Source organism: Dasypus novemcinctus, chromosome X, assembly GCF_030445035.2.
Source record: "Dasypus novemcinctus isolate mDasNov1 chromosome X, mDasNov1.1.hap2, whole genome shotgun sequence".
Classification (NCBI taxonomy): Eukaryota; Metazoa; Chordata; class Mammalia; order Cingulata; family Dasypodidae; genus Dasypus; species Dasypus novemcinctus.
This window is the reverse complement of record NC_080704.1, coordinates 26,949,987-26,970,522: the sequence shown is the minus strand read 5'-3', so window position 1 is coordinate 26,970,522 and position 20,536 is coordinate 26,949,987. Positions and strand designations below refer to the sequence as shown.

The window sequence follows — 20,536 nt, the reverse complement described above, 5'->3', positions numbered from 1 at the left end:
TCCCATGCAATTTTTAAAGTTATGACAAAATATACAATGGCCTGTATCCATCACTGCAATGTCATGTAGGACAAATCCAGTGTCCTCAGAATGCCCCCATATTACACCTATTCTTCCCTCTCCCATCCCTCAATCTCTGGTGGCCACTGCCTTTATATCAATGATACCAAGTTCTTCCATTGCTAGAATAATTAAGTCTATAGTAGAACAATAGTAAGTCTACTTTAGTCCATTGTTCATTCCCCAGTCTTAGGGATGGTGATGCCTACTCTGCTTCCTTTTTTTTTTTGCCTTTATTTATTTATTTATTTTTTATTGACTTTGTAATAATATTACATTAAAAATATATATGTGAGGTCCCATTCAACCCCACCCCCCCACCCCCCCTCTCCCCCCCCCCACCCCCCCTCTCCCCCCCCAACAACACTCGTTCCCATCATCATGACACATCCATTGGATTTGGTAAGTACATTTTTGGGCACCTCTGCACCTCATAGACAATGGTCCACATCATGGCCCATACTCTCCTCCATTCCATCCAGTGGGCCCTGTGAGGATCCACGATGTCCGGTGATCACCCCCGAGGCGCCATCCAGGGCAGCTCCACGTCCCAAATACGCCCCCACCTCTCATCTCTTCCTGCCCTTCCCCATACCCATCGTCCACCATGTCCACTTTTCCCAATCCAATGCCACCTCTTCTATGTGGACATTGGATTGGTTGTGTCCATTGCACCTCTATGTCAAGAGGAGGCTCAGATTCCACATGGATGCTGGCTGCCATCCTCCCATTTCCAGTTGTAATCACTCTAGGCTCCATGGTGTGGTGATTGTCCTTCTTCAACTCCATCTTAGCTGAGTGTGGTAAGTCCAATAAATCAGATTGTAGGTGCTGGAGTCTGTTGAGGCTCAGGACCTGGCTATCACATTATCAGTCCAGAGATTCAAATCCCCTAACTATATCTTAAACCCCAACGTTAACTGCACCTCCAGCAGATTAGTATGAAAGTCTTATGAAGGGAGATCCCATCTGAGTCCAGATTCATCACACATAAACACCATTTCCAGAGAGGGGCCATCTGCCCTGGTAGTAAACCCCATCGGCCATGACCATAACTCTCATGGGTCTCTTTAGCCTTCATAGGAACCAATATCTGGGGGTTGTATCTGCTTTATCTGTCTCTCTGACTCTGCTCAGTTGTGCATGAATTGGGAGGGAGCTTAGATCCCATGGGGCAGATCGAACTGTCATGCTTGGAGTTGCAGACACTCTGTTCCTTGAGATGGGTGTTGTCCATCATCTCCTTGTTAGTTGTCCTGGGCGAGTCCAATGAACTGGAGAGTAGGTGTTGCAACTCTGCTGAGATTCAGGGCTCACTTGGCACATGGATGGACCAAAGATTTAAGTCTCTGGGACATATATTTTTCAAGTATAGTGTTAATTATAGGTTCAAATAAAAGGGGCAGAAGAGCCATGTATAGAGAACCTGTAAATGAGTCTGTTACACTGGAGAGCATAAATTCCAAAGTAATGCCCACTGACAGGGTGCCAAATTGCCGAGCTGTCTGCCCTGCTTATAGTTTCTGGATGTCTCTACAGCCATCAGGAGCCCCACTATTTGAGGCACTGTTATTGTGGCAGTCAGTGAGATCCTGCTGAGATGTGCATAAACGCAATCTCTGGAATGACCTCCCCACTCACTTTGAAATCTTTTTTTATTTTAATTTTATTTTTTTTAATTGATTTTGTAAAAATATTACATTAAAAAAATATGAGGTCCCATTCAACCATACCACCCCCACTCCACCACTCCCCCCCCCAGCAACCCTCACTCCCATCATCATGACACATCCATTGCACCTGGTAAGTACACCTCTGGGAATCTCTGCACCCCATGGTCAATGGTCCACATCATGGCCCATACTCAAAAACTGACTTCTATTTACCATTTCCCCCTTTTGGTTAAGGTCTTTTTCCAGATGCACTGCTAGTTGGTTCTTGGTAATAATCCTTCAGTGCCAGGAGGCTCATCCCTGGAAGCATGACATGGATTTCTGTATTCTCTAAGAAACCACTACTGCAACACAATGTGGTAATAAAACACTGAACTTTATTGTTGACAGCTTTCAAGCATCATAACCTGAGGGAAGTATTTTTCAATTTAGTTTGTCAAAATACTTCAGTTTTCCAGCTGGATCTGGTATTATCTGTAAAAAAAACATTTTTAAATTTAAAGTACATCATTAGTAGTCTTACATTAGTTGGCTAGATCATAACTAAAGATGATTGTGTGCCAGATATTTAGGAAAAACTGAGTCTGTCCTACCTATTAACTTCAGATATCCCCAAAGGCAAATTTATTATTTGTTAGTAAATTAACATCTGTACTCAAGCACCCCAAATTTTACTTACAGCTCTTCTCTTGGCCACCAGGCTTTCATGGCATCTTCAGGTTTGATCTAATTAAATCAAACACATCGAGAGAGCATGGCTACAGATGTTAATGTGTTTTTAAAAGAATTTATTGACTAAATGGTGGTATACCATACTGGGAAAGGGGATCAATGGGTTCACTAAGCATTTATCAAATGGTTTTGGAGGTTCAGAATGCAGCCTTGTAATGTGAAGTTGCAAAGTAAAACAAACCTCAAATACAACATCAAGTATTGTTAAATAACTATTTACTGAATGAAGTAATACTCTAAATAAAAGTGCCTATTCCAAGAGCATCACAGAAACTTTCTAGATTTTTTAACTTCAAATATAATTTGATCTCTCATTAACTATGTTACTTACTACTTAACATTTTAAAAAAACTATTGCATAATTGGCTTATAATAGTTCTTATATGCATTTTCTTCAGAATTTTTCTTCAGCATAAAATAAATTTTACCTGATTTTTCAGTATCACTTCAAGGAGTATCCTGCCTTTGCCAGTTTATAATCTCATTAAATTCACATTCAATTCACAAGTACTTACTGAATAACTACTAAGTGCCAACAGGGCCCTGAGCAGCAGGGGGATACAAGAATAGCTACCCAAGTTCCTGCCTTTGAGGCTTTTATAAGCACGTAGGGAAGATGTACATGTACACAACTGTTTTTGATACAGTGCACAATGCAATCATGTTCTAATATGGGTTGTATGACTTGATGGAAGCTGAGATGGTGAAAAAGGCAAGGCTTTAGAGGACAGGAGGCATTTAAGTTGGTCTTGAAAGAAGAATAGAATTTAGAGAAGAAGACAGGCTTTCTAGGCTGTAGAAATACCTGAGCAAAGGCACGAAAGTGTGAAAAAGCAGGGCTTATTTTAGAGAATAATGAATCGTGATTTGGTGGAAGCATAGCATGCATGCATGCATGAGTGCAGGAATCATAGGGGAGATGAGGCTGGGAGAGGCTGGTGGACACAAGGAATGGGAAGGCCAACCAGGAGGGCTAGGCAACATCCAGGAGAGAAATGAGGGAGATGGAGATGAAAAAATTCATCTATCTAAAAGGAAAGGCCACCATAAAGCCTTTTTTGATTCTACATTCCCATTTCCACCTATTTTCTTAATTTTCTTCTCCCCTTCATGGCTACATTTCTTGAACTAGTTGTACATACTTTGTCTCATTTTCCTCACCCTGCCTCCACCCCAAATTGGCTTTTGCCCTCACTATTCTCTGGACACTAAGTTCAATATGGTCACCAATGAACTCCATGTCACTGAATCAGTTCTCATTGTTCTCAAACTCTCCATACCACATGACACTCTTCCTATTCCCATCCCTGTATTTCTGCTACACTGGCCCCTTTCTGTTCTTTGAACATGCCTAAGTTCATTCCTGCCTCAGGACCTCTGTCCTTGCTGTTCTTTCTGTACTGCTCTTTGCAGGACTGGCTCCATCTCTTCACTCAGGTTTCAGTTCAAATATCATCTTAGAAGGCTTTCCTGACTACTTTATTCCCACCCCGGGCACTGCACTATTCCATCAGTTCCCACCAACCTGTTTATATTTTATTGTTTCTTAAGGAGGTACTGGGGATTGAACCTGGGACCTTGTACATGTGAAGCAGGGGATCAATCACTGAGCTCCACCTGCTCCACCCAACCTGTTTTTAAAAACAATTACCACAACCAAAAATTAGAATGAGAATGTAACTGAGGGCAGGGACCTCGGCTGTGCTGGTCACTAATAAATACTATCTGGCTATAGTAATATTGTGAATAGTTGCCATACAGCAGGTGCTCAGTAAGTGTTGAAAAAAAATGACCATAGTATGTGACAACACGTGCATTGTTTTGGCAAGGGGAATCCATGGTTTTAATGTTTCTCAAAGGGGTTTATGGGCCTCCAAAAGTTAATCAAGTGAATAGCCAGCAGATTTTCTGAAATGTAAAATACTCATCCTATAATAATACCTTTCACAGTTAATCTGTACTTCTTGGGAGCTTTTGCTGACCTCTCAGGGTGTGGCTATTTAATTAGCACATGCTTTTGATTGATAATGTTGTGATTAATCAGTAACAGTTGGTTTTGCTACAGCTCCTGGGGGAAGTACCCACTAACTCAAATCCCTACCCAAAATGCTTTTTAAGACTTCTCAGGTGATGCTAGCATCTTCTGATTTATACTTCTATCTGTAAGCCTCACAATTAGTAAATGTAAATCAACCAAATGACTAATTTATAACTTATGGTATCTAGTGTTCAAAGTACCTTTCAAATCCCCTTTGAGGTTTATCAGATCTATGTATAGATGTTTGTATTACAATACTTTGACCCTCAGAGGCAAAGCTGCTTTGCAAACTCACCAGAAATTGGTTCGAAATCAGTGAAGTGTTACTTTACCTAACCCAAAATCAGAGTAAATTTCAACCTCTTTTTGTCTATGGCATGATTCTTTTGTTGACATACTAAAAAATAAGGAGGGAAAGTCTTACAATTCTATATTTTTTTGTTAAGATACTGATTTCTTCCTCCAGTACTCTAGTATTTGTCAATTCCCTCATTACAGTTGGTGTAAAACTCTTGATTTTTAGAAGATAAACAGTATTTAAAAAAAGGTTCATAGTGAATTTTCAAATTGGCCAGAGACTATTTCAGGCATTATCTACAAATTATACAACCTCCTTAAATGAAAGAATGTACCTGTTTCAATATTTACTTCCTTCAAAGGAGATACATGACAAGGAGAGAATCATTTGCTTCAGTGTTAATTAAGCCAGATTTTCTCAAAAGTTTTTCACCACACAAAGAAAGGTTTTGCTTGTGACTTTTTTTGCCTATTCTATAGGAAGGGATTCCACATATGACTTCTAAGACCTCAGAATTTATTCAACCAAGTTTCCATGGTTCCCTTAATTATTTTAAAAAATGATACACTTCTCTGGATACTTGGCTTTAAAATTCACAGCATTTAGCCCCATTATTCTGCTTTTCACAGTTTTAGCTACTCTCCCTACAGTCTACAGTCCAAAGTATGCCTGTACTCTACAATTTCTGCCTACTGATATTTACTTAATTTACAAAATCAAGATAGTGTTATTGTAAGATCATTCTAAGGCTGGCTGGCTTTTTTTTGGCTTCAGCCATCCCGTTAATGGAAAAAAAAAATCAATTCAACTTACTGTTTCACTACCAGGTTTCCAACCAGCAGGGCAAACTGAAAGGAACAAAAATGGGCAAAAGACAACTTAACAAAGTTTTCTTTAGCAACTCAATGTTTCTTTTCCCAAATAAAACCGACAGTAGAGCCAATATATATTAATAAGACCATTTTCAGGCCACTGAGCACTTGAGTTCTACTAGCCTGCCTGCTCACAGCAAGGAATTTTAGTCATGGAGCTAGTCAGCAGGCAACTAATCTATTTTCATTTTGTCAATACTGTTTAATTACATGTACAATATAAGAAACCAAACTGAATGGTTCCTCTAATGAAGTTGGAAAGTTTTGGAATCCAGTGAACTGAAAGTCCTGGAAGTGGCAAATTTCTCTGAATTTATATAAACTTCCAGTAAGCCTGCTTGCCATGTATCCTGCAGTATTTTGTACTGACGTCATAGTTTGCTGTTTGTCAAAAGAGACTTTATAAAGTTATTCGGAAAGCAGGATTTACCCTTTATTTAGAATGCACCCTGTCTCAGGTCCTGGGTTACACTTTTAAAAGGAATATTTGACATGTTATATTTTAGCAAAATCTGACTTTTCCCATTTAGCTTCTACTAAAACTCAGAGTAAAAGGAGGAACCAGTGATACTGAGTAACTTTGAGGATTACATTATTAAAAACTAAATCAAATAATGTCAACATGCAACTAAAACCTATATTACTAAATATTGCCAGATCAGCACATTTTAAATTTACAGAAACATAATTTGAAAATTGAAACAGAAGCTTTTCTCTTTGAGCTTAACCAAAGGACTATACAAGTAATGAATCCTTTGCATATTATTCAGTAAGCAGACTATATTAGTGATATTTTGTGTAAAATAACTTTAAATACTTTGATCTGTTAAAAAAAACATGCTAACAGTTTGAAAACAATCATAATCAGAGGACTCTGGAACCATCCAGATTATTTTCAGGATAAGAAACCAAAATTATTATGCTGCCATTTCTCAAACTGAGAAATCAAAAGGCTATCTATGATGGTTAGAAAGGGTACCTTCTCCATGTTTGTCAGTATACTGGAATGCCTGAACCAAACGTAGTGTCTCATCCACCGATCTACCCACAGGGAGGTCATTCAAAGTAATCTGTCTTAGGATTCCTTTGTCATCAATAATGAAGAGACCCCTGGAAGACACAAGAATGGTAGAGTTAAGACCATCTCTTCTAGTTAATACAAATATTATTTAATGTGAATCCCTGTACCATGCTATACACAACCGACACACTACTTACCTACTCTATTGGTACACACCCACACACCCACCCACCCCTACACCTCTCCCTTCTGTATATATACGGATTTCAACCCAATATTTACTTTGGGTTAGAAAAATCTCAGGTACTGAGGCTAACTGCCTATGTATGAGTAGTATAAAGAACTAAATATACCTTTAATAGAAATACATAAAGATCAATATCTTGCTTTATAATCACATTAAACATTACTAAAATTTTCCTGCTTATGCTGCAATAAATTTTTTGAATGAGCAACTCAATTCTGAACTAACTAGGGCCCATTCTCTTTGGACCAGGTCAACTTGGCCAAACTCGTGCAAAACTGTTAATACTATACAATGGGTGTTCTTTCATGTAGCTATTTTAGAGTGGAAAACTGTTGTCAATACTGGTCAAGCCCATTCGGAGGTAAATGAGCCTCATCTCAAATTTTAAGCTTGCCATATAACACACAATACCTACACATACCACACACTAAACAAATCTACCTTTTTCCTTTGACAAGAAATCCTTGACTTCTGTTTTCTGCTCTGATTTCGCAAACAGCTTCTTTGGTAGACTTGAAAGTAAGACATTTGCCATACTTGGTGTAATATGTATAAAATGTTTAAGGTGACAACTATTTTTGAAAATTATCTGGTGGAGAATTTTATGACTATTATGGAAAATTAAAGTATTTGAGGGCATTGTTTTCTTCATCTTCTCAATACTCACATAATATTTTAATTCTAAGCGCTATTAATGTATAACAGCACAAAAAATAAGAGGTTCATCCTTTCCCCCTTTTAAAAGCTGTTTATTAACTATCTACTGATTGCCAGAACCCATATTAGGAATTTCTCTTTTTACAATGTCATTACATAATAACCTTATGAGGTAGCAATATCTCCATTCTGAAGATGAGAAAACATGCTCAAAGAGAAGGTGCTCAGGGTCACATAGCCAGCTGATATTGTTATCAGTATTTAAACACCTGTCTGGCTATTCTGGAGCTATTCTGTATTGCTTAGAATTTTTTTTTCATTAATTGCTCTTTAGCTAAGTGAGTTGAAACCCACAGCCTTATTATATTTGATTATAAAAATATATTTGACCTAAAAATACGTTCAGGGACTGAAAGCTGGAAAATCTATTTTGATTACTGGGAAAAAAAGTTTAAAATACCTATGAGCTGGTAGTCCATACCAGTCAAGGAAACCATCGGTCCAAGCAAAGAACCTCAAATACTACTGTCATTAGATTTTTGTCAAAATAAATCAGAAGGAAAACCTGGTTTATGGCAAAATATGTAAAATTGGCAACCACAGTATGGTCAAGTTACTACCTCCTAAGAACTCTGTTCTCTCCCCAATGCCTACCAAAATGACAAAAGAAATAAAATAAGTAAAAAGACAACAAAAGAAGTTGTAATAGTGGATTAAATATGTCAACAATTTTTCTTTATGATAAAAAACAAGGAAGAATAGTAACAGATTTAACAGAGAAGGAAATCAAAACCTCCATGCCTTTAGAAGAGGATATCAAAGGGAAGCAAGACAGTTCTTTCAAAGACCCTCCCTCCACTGGTTATAGCCAGGTAGCTCCTCTATTCATGCAGAACAGAGGTTTTTCCTCCAAAGAAACTGAACTCAGCTGAGAGGCTATAGACTGGGGACACCAGGTACAGTGAAGGGCAAGTGTAAAGTGCTGCACTAAAATGCGGGGCATTCAGTATAAGTATGTATACTGACTGGTGAGCCCTTTAGTGCCCTATTCTTGTTCCATCTTAGACTGCTTCTAGCATGGTATAGACCCCAGGCAGGAGACCTAGAGAAAGCTGAATGGCCCCTGGAAAAAGTCTGACAGACAGTGATAACTTGGGTCTTTCCTATAAAAAAATTCCAAATTGTCACCAATCTCCTTTTAGTGAAAGCCATCAGCTGATAGATCTTTCCATCAGCATCTCGGTACCTCACTTTTAAATATGAATAGAGGGCTAAGGTACTTGAGGAAAGCCTCCAATGTAAGACTGAGTTCCCAAAAGTCCACCTACCCACAAGAGAACTTAAGCTCTAGGGATTTTTGCATGTTTTGTTCACTGTTCTATCCCTAGGATCAAGAACAGTGTCTGGCACACATTAGGCACAAAATAAATATTTGTTGAACTGGGAACCTCTGGGGGAACTAAAAATTCAGGAAGTAGTAGAAAGCTTTTCCTAAAAAGTGTATAATTAACACCCTCAGAAAAGTCCTATTTATCATGATAATGTCAAAGATGGATAAACCCAGAAAAAGTGAAGATAATATTTAGATATTTGGAGATAAATAATGAAAGAAGTACCTAGAAAGTTGAAAGTAGCTTCCACTAAGAAGCAGTGCTGGAGGTAGGGAGAGGCCTGTTGCTCAAGACAACTTGACTTTTAAAAATTATGTGCATATATTACTTAACTAATACATGGCACAATATGAACCTTGAAAACATTATGCTAAGTGAAAGAGGCAAGTCACAAAAGATCACATATTGTGGGATTCCATTTATATGAAATGTCAGGAGTAGGCAAATCTACAGACAGAAAGTAGAGTGGGTTTTTTGGAGTGATGAAAATATTCTAAAATTGACTATTTTAAGTGGGTGAATTATATCTAAAGCTGTTATAAAAATACAGGATAATAAAATACCAACACTTTTACATAAAACATTAAAGAAAGAAACCATTGCCACTGTAAAAGCACAGCTCAACAAATATAATATTTCCTTAATTTTTATCACTCCAAAGACACAGTTTTGCTAAATATATGGTACTTGCATTCAGAAAAAACATTACTGGAGTCAGTTTGGAAGAGGAAAAAGAAATGCATGAAGAATTGGGGGACCTGAGTTCAAGTCTAAATTGCCACTAACTATTTATGTACCGGCTAAGTTCATAGACCTCTATGAACCTGTTTCTTTTATCTATAAAATGACAAGATTGGTCAAAGATGTCTAATCTTCCAGCTCTAAAAGTTTATGACACTAACATAGTTTAAGTAGCATACTCAACAATTATTTTAAAGAGTATCTACATTTTTGCCAATACAGCAAAATATTTCCTGGTCAAACCTTGTATCTTCTAACTCATAAATAACATTCATTTCAAGGAGGATCAAACATATACTTGAATTTATCATAATGTAAAACCACTGAAAGATACCTAAGAGTGTGGCCTGAGTCCTCCAGATATACGCCATAGTCCTTTGAAATCTGATGGGTCAAATCTGAAAGAAGTGGAATCTTTATTGGTCCAAGTCCTCCTTGTTTTCGAGGGGTATTAATCCTGTAACAAACAGAACATAAACCTCTCAGAGCTAAGTAAATGACATGTCATATCAAAATAGTACTCTCTCTGCATATGTATGTGCACACACATGAACACACATACTTTCTCTTATAAAAACAGGCTAAGAGATATTCTATTTTCTTGTCTTTTTCCCCACTTAACAATATGTTGATATTCTTTAAACACTAAATATAGATCTATATGGCAGGCATTTTTAATATAAAGCAATACCATATTTAATCTTTATTAACAGACATTTAGACATTATAATCTCATCTTTGCACACTTGTATTATTATTTCCTAGAAGTGGAACTAATAGATTTAAGTATATGCACTGTCATAAGCATCACCTTAGAACTGTTATCACAAGAGAGCCTTGAGAGAGAGGCACAATACAACTGGATGACATTTAAATATTTTGAAAGTCAAAGAAATGCAAAGTCTACTTGAAGCAGTGAAGGAAACTAGTTATAATCTCATATTCATCAGTTTTCATATTTAATGATGCTGTGACTTGAAACCAGGGGATGCCCCAACGCGAAGGCACTGACAGCAGCTAGAAAACAGTGAAAATCTGCTCCAGATGTCTACAGGTCCAGTTTTAACATCCAAATAGAAATCTCTGGTTCATATGAAGCTTATCCATCTGAGAAGGTATCCCCAAAATTCCTTGGGAAAGCAACCCCAAATTATTTGGGATGACAACTTTTTCCTTAGTAGATATGTTTTAACCCTAGGAAGATTTAGAATTACTATAATTCTAAAGAAATCAATTAAACCCATAGTTTCAATATTTTTATATTAAGAGATAATCAACCCATATTTGTACATTATTTTCAATGTTTATGAGAATTTGGAACATTAGAATACAGATCCATTTTGTGATTCCAACTTAAAATATGTAATTTGAAATTTTATTAAGTTTATATAAATAGTAAAGAATTTTAAAGGAGTTTAAGACACAATATTTATTAGATTTGTAAGATATACAAGGACTTGGGAGGTTTGTCTAAGAACTGAAATAAAAAGGAAATCATATATTTAATATATAACAGCACTTTAAAATACTTAAGGGAGTTGGTTACTTAAGATAGAATGCATGTAATTAAATTGTAGTTTTCCAACCAATTAAAATTTTGCTAGATATATATAGGAATTTTAAGTGGAGAAAAACTTATGTTTTGAATTTGTAACTTTGATGAATTGAATATTAAGTTTTAAAACCAAAATATTTCTGAGTGATCTTTATTAAGCATGAAAGTCTTTGTGGACCCATTAAAAACTCACATCAACATGTGCATTTCTAAATTGGAACATGTTGCATAACTGCTCTACAGAAATGCTGAACCAAAGGTGTTATGTGAGAATGCCATTTCTTTATGACTTTGTCAACACAGGATGGATTTTTTCCACCTTTTAAACCTTGGCCATTCAGACAGGGAAAAAATAGCATCTCTTGTCATTTTAATTTGCAATTCTCTGAAACTAAGCAGAATATCCTTTCATATTTAATGAATTAAAAAAATTTTCAAAATTACAGCTTCTTGAAAAGTAATTATAAAAACTATTTTTAGTATGGCTTACCATACTAGATAACTGTGTAACAGAGAATAGTACACTTTAATAAACATTTTTCCTCCAGATTAAGGTTACCCAATTTATTGTAATAAAGTAATCATTACACAATTCAGTCCTTTTTGCTATGGAAATCACATTTGTTGCATTTAACTCCTCCCCCCAACTTTGAAATGTCCTATAAAATCCTTAAACATTTTTTACTATAACTTCATTGCACTAGTAGCTCACTGTATTACTCTCAGATAAATCTTTCTGAATTGTCTGGTAAATAACTATTCCTATCATGTTAAGAGTTATCTGCCCTTGATTTAAGAGTAAATGCATTCTTTTTATATACAAAATAAGTATAAGATACTGACCAGGCCAAATGGGTAAACTGTGAATCAATAGAACATGCTACCACTTCAGTATTTATAGATCTGAATTCTTCAATTCTATCACCGAAAGCGATAATTTCAGTTGGACACACAAATGTGCTGAAATTTAAAAATAAATTAATTCATTATTCTCAAAATAGGCATAGATCTTAAGTTTCAAATGAGTTTTTTTTACAAACACCTTTAGTATATAGAAATGCACATTAAGAACAATTTCATATATAAACCTTCTCAAGATGGAGTAGTCTAAAAGACTCATATGATCAAATAACATTTCATTAAAAAACATGTAACTTTTGTGATCCATGTATCTTAAAAAATACAATAAAAATGCTCAAAAAATCTATTATAGAGTTCTTATATTTCAATAACTTTCTAACTTAATGGATCAGTGGTCACCAATGTTCCCTTCTTCCTTCTGCTGGCAGCCCCACCCCACCATTTTATTAGCTTTTATTTAATAATACTTTTTATTTATATAGTGCTTTACAGCTTTCAAAGGCCCTACACAAATTTTATATAATTCACTATTTTTTTTGAGATGAGGAAATACAGAAATGCAGAAATGCTTTCCAATTCCTGTCCTCCACCCCTTCTTGATAAGGTCCTTTCCACTTTGTTTCCCAGTCCTATAGCAGCCAAGGATTTTATACCTTACTACCCTCATGGTGTCAGAAGGGCATGTTTAAAAGAATATTACCTAGGGCAGTATTATTCATACCATGGTAGGGACTCAAACTAATTTAGTGAGTTACAACCAGCATTTTAAAAAAGTGAAATAGAAAATATGAGAATACAACACACATAGTAAGAGTAGGTTATGAAACATACATATGTTTATATACAAGTGTGAGTGTATGTGTGTGTGTGTATTCAGGAATGATATTCAAAATATTTAACAATCTTATCTCAAAGTTGGTTTTATTATGGAGGTTTCTGAAAGGGGCCAGGTGGGAGGGGTAATTTAGGGAAGGTGTTGGGAGAGTAGCTATTTACTACCTAGTTTGGAAGTTTTCCAATATTTTAACAATGAGCAGGGCTGTACTGGCAGATTGAATGTTAGCCTGTATATATATGTGTGTGTACTGGGTGGCAATGAAAAATGTATTTCCTATTGAGGTGGTCAAAACTTTGAAAAACACAGACTAAGGGGACAAGATCCTACCAGAGCCTAATACAGGCTCTTCAAATGTTTCAGTTGTTCAAGTGAAGCACTGCCACGTACAAGCAGACAATTCTTATCTTTGACTATGTCCCTAGAAACCTGGGTTGTAATATGTATTTTAAATACTTGCCAAAGGGTGGGAATGGGCAGTTCCTGCCAGCCTTCCTATTATCCCAAGAAATTCTACCTAGAGACATGTTTGCCCAACTTCTTAGTGAAGACAGAAAAAAAGTACTAGCAGAAAACTGAAGGATTATGTTGCCTTTGAATAAATTCCTCATCTCAGCTTGCCTCTTTAAGAACAAAGAGCCAAATAAAACTATTTCAATTTGTTGTTCTTGAATAATAACTGATGACTGAGGTTTTACTAGGTGTTATTTACATGTGTTACTTACAAATCAAGAGGGTAGAAGAAAAAAACTAGGTATTTTCCACGATAATCAGTTAACTTGAGTTCCTTAAATTCTCCATTTATCACAGCTGTTCCTTCCCAATAGGGTGCTGGCTTGGAAACTAAGAAAGAAAAAGATTATATCATCTTTTATAAGACTGAGAAAGTAGGATGGCAGGACATCTTTATTTCGGAAATCACTAAAAGTCAGGGCTTTTTAATCTTTGGCAGTTGGTGAAACCTTATGGAACCTTTCTCAAAGTAATGTTATTGAATGCATAAAATAAAATACATAGAATTACAAAGAAAACCAATTACACTGGAATAAAATTATCAAAATATTTTTAAAAATTGGTGATTTAGTAATATATGTGCTCTTCTAACACTTTAAAACTTCAAGATGCACCAGTGATCTAATAACTAACACAATGATGAGTATAAACAATGTTGTAGAATACCTGCAGCAACCATGTGTCATGAAAATATCTGTGGTGACAAGACCCCCAAGCAAGTGCAACTAATGCTAGTGTGGTATCTTGCTGATGTTCATAATGGAGGGAAATTTGACTTCTTTTCTGACCATTCTCACAGACCTCCTACATCCCATCTCTGCACTAAACCCTATTGGATACTTCACTATAGCCCTAAGTCATCAACTTACTACACTTCAAATCATTAGACTTTCCTTTCTCTAATTGCAGTCTTCCAGATGTACTAATAAGTTAAATGTCTATCCAGCATCTCACACAATGAGCTGTTGCAGACTAGGCTACATTCATTACATTACAAGGAGTGGAAAATTTGCAAATACATCAAGTAGAAATAATCACAGGATTATTTTATTAGAAGGCTTTGAAAGAGATGACTCCCTTGAGCAGGTTTCAAGTGACCTGATGGAAATTTAACAGTTTGTGCTACTCTCTTAGAAGGGTGGGCTGTAATTCTACACATTTGGAGAATAACGTACCTTGATGCTCTGTTAGCACATTCAGATAGCGCTTAACTTTTGTAGGTATTAGATATACTGAAGTCAACATTTGCTTCCAAATTTGACTAAGGTTTCTAGAAAGTAAGGCTTATATATATTTTTTACAATAACCAGCATTTTTAGTCATTGAGTAAACAGAGACAAACTGATGAATTTCTCTGTGAAGTTAATGTATAATATGTGATGACTTATTTTGAGCCAGCAGGCTACCCCATATAAATAATCGTGATCTAATTAGGTAAAGACCAGAAGGGAGAATAAGACAAGAGAAGGGTACTGAACTATATATGCTTTATCTACATTACTTAAAATGCTACTCATTAAGTGTGAGGTTATGATTATAACAATCTATTACAATGACACTCTTTAATGATTACTGCATACTGGGAAAACCAAATCTGAAAAATAAATTTTGTTCTGCAAATTTTGTTTTTGGAATTGCAGTGTTTGTTCAAGGAAAAAACTGTTATCCATTTATAGAGCAAAAAGAATGCTGTTAATTTGCTAAGAGCTATAAATAGAATTGCCACAGCAACCCATTGCATCGATTAAAAAAAACAAGCCAAAATTGTCCAGAGTATACATCATATAATTAATATAAAAGGGGAAGCTGACTTGGCCCAGTGGTTAGAGCATCTGTCTACCACATGGGGGGTCTGCGGTTCAAACCCCAGGCCTCCTTGACCCGTGTGCAGCTGGCCCATGCACAGTGCTGATGCGCGCAAGGAGTGCGCAAGGAGTGCCCTGCCATGCAGGGGTGTCCCCGCATAGGGGAGCCCCACGAGCAAGGAGTGCGCCCCGTAAGGAGAGCCGCCCAGCGCGAAAGAAAGTGCAGCCTGCCCAGGAATGGTGCCGCACACACAGAGAGCTGACACAACAAGATGACGCAACAAAAAGAAACACAGATTCCCGTGCTGCTGACAAACAGAAGTGGACAAAGAACATGCAGCGAATAGACACAGAGAACAGACAACCGGGACGGGGTGCGGGGGTGGAGGCGGCAAGGGGAGAGAAATAAATAAATAAATAAATCTTTCAAAAAAATTATATAAAAGTTCTGGTAAATGCAGAGAGGTGTAAAGAAGAATTTTTTTTCTTAAACGAGGTACTGGGGATTGAATCCAGGACCTTGTACATGGGGAGCAGGTGCTCAACCGATGAACTACATCTCCCAAAAGAGAGTTTGGTCTTTTCATTTGTTTGTTTTTAGCAGGTACTTGGGATCCAACCCGGGATGACCTCATACATGGGAGGCAGCTACATCCACTTTCCTCTTGTTAACATTTTGATGTCTTTTCTTCCAGTATTTTTAAACATAAATTTGGATGATGTTGTACCCTCTCTTCTTAAAGCAAACTGTGAGCAGTTATTCATGTTACTAAGAATTATTTGAAAATATGACCTTAATGGCTCCATATTTCACTTTATGAGTTAAAAAGTTCTTGTATCTTTAATTCTAGATAATCCTACATGTGACACAGAAATATAGCTAATATCTAAAATTTGAAGAGATTTGCTGGTAAAAGGAAATCTTTTATTAGTACTACTGTTGCATCCATGAGCAATCTTGGAGTAGATTTATTTCATATGAGAAATGTGTGTAACATATTTGACATATATAACTGGCTGACATATTCCAAAATATCTTCCCAGGCAAGTAAAACCAAGGATCTTGGAAATACTATAATCTTAAAACTTCAGGATAACTTACTAAAAAACTAAAATCCAAAAGTGGTTAACTTTCAGTAGGAAAGACATACAAACGTTTAAGGAGGCAAAACAGTTTTTCTCACTCCCATCCCATCCTAAGTCACAATAACATCCAGTTTAACACTCGGGATTCATATTTGTGAAGCATTACTTTTTTTCACTGAATACTGGCACGGAACATGCTGTAACCGAACAACAAAAGTGGACTACACACTTCAGAATGTCAAATGAACCGGAGGAAAAAAGCAGGTTACTCAAAAGCGAACAAGATCCCTATCGTCCCTTGCCACTGCTTATTGGCTAATCTGAACAGCCAGATGCAGCAGGCCACAACTTTCTCAGTATCTACTTAGTCTGACGTGTCCTTTCCTGCAAGTGGCCACTGGCTGTGTACACTGGACAGAAATGCAAATAGTCAAAAGCCAAATTGGCAGGACACAAATATGCCACGAGGTTTATCATCAACCCAAATGTATTATTTCAAACCTCTTCTCTTCCCGTTTCCTTTCCATCAGCCTCCAAAGTACATCCTGTAACAGGTTCTTCATTTCTGAGAAACAGAATACTCATGAACTATACAGGTCTTGAAGGTAACTTTAAGTAGTGTTCCTTATAAGATGTTAAAAAATGAGAACTGGAACGTTTGTCCTCCAGAGCATTTTGTTTAGCCACTTTTCCATTTAATCAAACTTTCTGTGAGTCATTATTCAACTTATCAGTGCCTTCCTCCCTGAACTGGGGAAGATGAAATCCAAAAGACAAACCTCGAATAGTACTTGAAAACTGATGGGATGTGCGGCAGGCACTTGCGAGGTTTGAGGAAGTGTATCAATTTGCACAACATCCTCCATCCTGTAAGCCCGGGACTAAAATCACCGTCTCTCTCTCATCTGTGGCTTTTGGGGTAACCACTACCTCTTCCAAAATCTGATCAGCGCAAAATATCTACTGGAACCCCCCCCCCACCTCCACCACTATTCCCCGGCCTCCCAGGAGACAACCAGGCTAGTCCAGGCCTGGTTGCAGTCCAGGGGTTGCGGCCCAAACCCAGACCAGTCAATGCAACCAGGGTACGCGTGTCTCCCGGCTCTCCGCCCCCCCAACCTTGGCAGAGCACCACCTACTCTTGGCTTTGCTGAGGTGGAGGGAGTGGTCGGCGACTGATACCCGGGACGCCTCCCCTGGGTAAACGTGTCCGCCCGCGTAGAAGTGGCACTCGTCTTCGCGGGTCCGGGGCCTTTCCTCTGCATCAAAGCCCTGCAGAGCCCCGGCCCGCAGGAGGAAGAGCAGCAGCGGTAGGAGCAGCCTTCGGCTTCGACCCCGGGCGGGGGTCATCGCGGTGAGCAGCAGCTCAGCCGCCTCCATGACCGCGAGCGCGGACGCACGTCCCCTGGCGCGAGCGCAACTTCTCCCGCCGCTAGGCAGCAACCACCGCGCGCACGAAGCCCGCGCGCGATGTGGGGTGCGGCCTCGCGAGACTTGCTCCGCCCTCTCCTTCCCGCCCTACACAGTGAGCGCCGGCCCCGCCCCGAGTTTGCGTTTGCGCCTGCGCCCTGGGAGGGACCTGGGCTGTCAAGCGTCGCCCAGCTCCGCGAAGGCTGGCTCGTGGCGGCGCTCCCCGGCTGCGTCCCGCCTCCAGCCGCCCTCAGCGCTGTTTAGACTCTGCTGTCCTTCCTGGCCCATCTTGCCCACAAAGCCTCACAACCATATCCCCTCCACAAAGCTGAAACTGCTTGTCCTGCCCATGAACAGTTTGCATTTAAACTTTCAACACTTCTTTTTTCCTCATAGTGATCTGTGTGAAGAGTGCCATGACACCCCCCTTTAGCTGCATCCTTTTTAGATCCTGGGAAAACTAGGAGAAGCGGTATCTCGAGAATAATTTTCTCCTAGCAGGCAAGGAACAAGGGGGCAAGTAGACAGTTTGGCCCTACTACTTTCTGCTTCCTGGTCCCTGCCTCATGTGGGCAAAGGATGCGTTTGGTAGGAGTAGGGTCTCCTTTATACCCTCAACTATCCCCATTCCCTGCGACCCTCCCCTCCCCCCGCCGCCACGTGGCACTGGCCCCACGGCACCGGCCCCGCCTCCTGGCACGCTGCCTGGTTTGCGCCTGCGCAGTAGGGTGGGCCCAGGCTGCTAAGGCGTGGTCCCTCTGACTAGATAAAGGCCACCTTGTGGTGTCACCTGACTGTCCTTCTCAGCTCAGGCCTCCAGGCCCATCTCCTCCACAAAGCATCGCCTGTGAGTGGCCCCCGCAGTCGCCCGTGAATGGCCTCTTATCCACAGCACTGTTTTTAGATCCTGTTCCTCCTTCTAGGCCCATCTTCTCCATAAAGCCTCGGGACTGGCCTCCCGCCGTCGCCCGTCATTTGGTCTCTCATTCTCGCCCTTTCCCGTCCACAGCTCTGTTTTAGACCCTCTGGTCCTTCTGGGCTCATCTCCTAGACAAAACCTCACCACCACACACCATCCCTTCCTAAAACTGGAACTAATAGTTCTGCTCCTGCCCAGCTTGCATTTTATACCTCTAACAGACATTTCTTCATTTTTCCTTGGAGTGAGCAGTGTAAAGAGTGCCATGGCTCCCCCGTCCCCCCCCCCCCCTTAATTGCAGCCCTTTTAGAGCCTGGGAAAACTGGGCAAATGTCCAACGTGGAAAACCCTATCTGAGACTATTTATTTTCTTCCAGCAGGCAAGGAACTATGGGATAAACAGGCAGTTTGATAACTTAAGCCTGTTTCAAAGGGGTGTGTGTGTGTATTTAAATCAAGATTCGAGAAGTTCCCAGAAAATCCTTACTCCCTGCAAGTGTTCCATTCTCTGACAATTACCACATCAACTACCCACTTGCTAGGATGCGAGGGGAAGACTTGGGGGAAGAGACAACACACACCAGCAAGACAGGAGCCACCAGCCACCCTTATGCCCCCTAGGGTCCCTTCTCACTTCCCACGGGCTCTTCTCATCTTTGTGAATCCCACAGAAGCCATCCTAGCAGTTTGTCTTTCCTCCATTAGACTGTCAGCTCCTTGGGCACCGAAATTGATGCCTAATTCGTCTTTGTTTCCCAAGGCTCCTGGCACATGGCAAACATTTGACATTGTTAGTGCTTGCTTTTGTAAATACTATCTAACTATTTCAAACAGCGTATCTCAGCTTCAAGTTGCTTTCACGTAGTGTATTCACACTCCTTATGAAAATCGTGCCCTTTTCAAACTCATTCCTGACCATTATATGTCCTACTTTCTGCTTCCTGGCCCCTGCCTCAAGTGAGTAAAGATGAAAAAGGTGAAGCTGTGCCCACAGTGGGAGAACATGTCCTTACCCATAACATTGTCTGGGACCTCTTCAGTTTCCGGGGGCTCAAAGACAGGAGGCCTCTGACGTGGAACTTCTCGCTCCCATTCTTCTCCTTCCCTAGCTTCCTGTTCCACAAGAAGAGGAAGTGGGGCCCGGGGGGCCCGGAGCTGGGTCCCAGGAGTTCGGTTCAGACCTTTGCCCCGCAGTCGGTTTCGGTGATCCATGTTGACTGTTGAACAAGCAGCCACAAGTCTCTCTGAATTCTAGGCCCCACGCTGAGCCTGTAAGTTTGAGAACTGGGAGAGGAGCTTGGACAGAGTGTTATTTTCCAATACCTCTTTGATCTGGGATGGGCCGAGGTCCCCTGTCTGCAGCAGGGACTACCCCCCAAGTGGACCTCGCTGGAGAGAGTGACTAGGTCACCAGTTTCTAGTCACATCCTGTGCCTCCCTCAGTCCCACTGGAACCCCCTGACAACTAACATTCTGAGTGGCAGTTGCTCTCAATCCTTCCATCCAATGATAATTCCTGACTACCTGCCCCCTTCAGGCAAGCCATTGTGCTGTCACAATTGGAACCACAGGGAAGCTTGAGGCCAGCGCCCTGCCTCAAGTGCTTACCATTCAACTGGAGGCAGCTGCTCATATTAATAATAATAAAGCATAAGGCACAAAGGGGCAGTTCTGAATCCAGGAACACCGGAAACACCTGGGGAGCTTAAAAAAAACATTAAAGTGATTGGACCACAGTCCCTGAGATTATTTTTTAACAGGTCTTTGGGGGGCACAAGTGTTTTTGGTTTCACAAATGTACATCTGGCTGAGAACTACACTG

At 39.6% G+C, this 20,536-nt stretch overlaps 1 protein-coding gene across 3 annotated transcripts; it reads right to left on the bottom strand.

Annotated features, from left to right (window-relative positions):
- Positions 1-2,090: 2,090 nt before the first annotated feature.
- On the bottom strand, positions 2,091-20,020 carry PRDX4 (peroxiredoxin 4). 3 transcript variants are annotated; one of them, XM_004449822.4, is made up of 8 exons: positions 17,525-17,859; positions 13,707-13,824; positions 12,129-12,245; positions 10,065-10,187; positions 6,653-6,783; positions 5,615-5,649; positions 2,413-2,459; positions 2,091-2,207 (listed from the first exon to the last, which is right to left on the bottom strand). In XM_004449822.4, the coding sequence occupies exons 1-8, from the start codon at positions 17,763-17,765 to the stop codon at positions 2,204-2,206; spliced, it is 816 nt and encodes a 271-aa protein (XP_004449879.1). In that variant the 5' UTR covers positions 17,766-17,859; the 3' UTR covers positions 2,091-2,203. The 3 variants fall into 3 exon arrangements, with proteins under 3 accessions (XP_004449879.1, XP_058147978.1, XP_004449878.1); XM_058291995.2 differs by lacking the exons at positions 2,413-2,459; positions 17,525-17,859 and adding an exon at positions 19,728-20,020; XM_004449821.3 differs by lacking the exon at positions 2,413-2,459.
- Between the last annotated feature and the right edge of the window lie 516 nt (positions 20,021-20,536).

Excerpts from the sequence above, each read along its gene's own strand:
- PRDX4 (XM_004449822.4), bottom strand. The coding sequence starts at position 17,765 with ATGGAGGCGGCTGAGCTGCTGCTCACCGCGATGACCCCCGCCCGGGGT. Across the intron at positions 13,825-17,524 it reads CCACCTCAGCAAAGCCAAGA|TTTCCAAGCCAGCACCCTAT; the intron begins GTAGGTGGTGCT and ends TTTCTTTCTTAG. Across the intron at positions 12,246-13,706 it reads TTCTTCTACCCTCTTGATTT|CACATTTGTGTGTCCAACTG; the intron begins GTAAGTAACACA and ends TTTAAATTTCAG.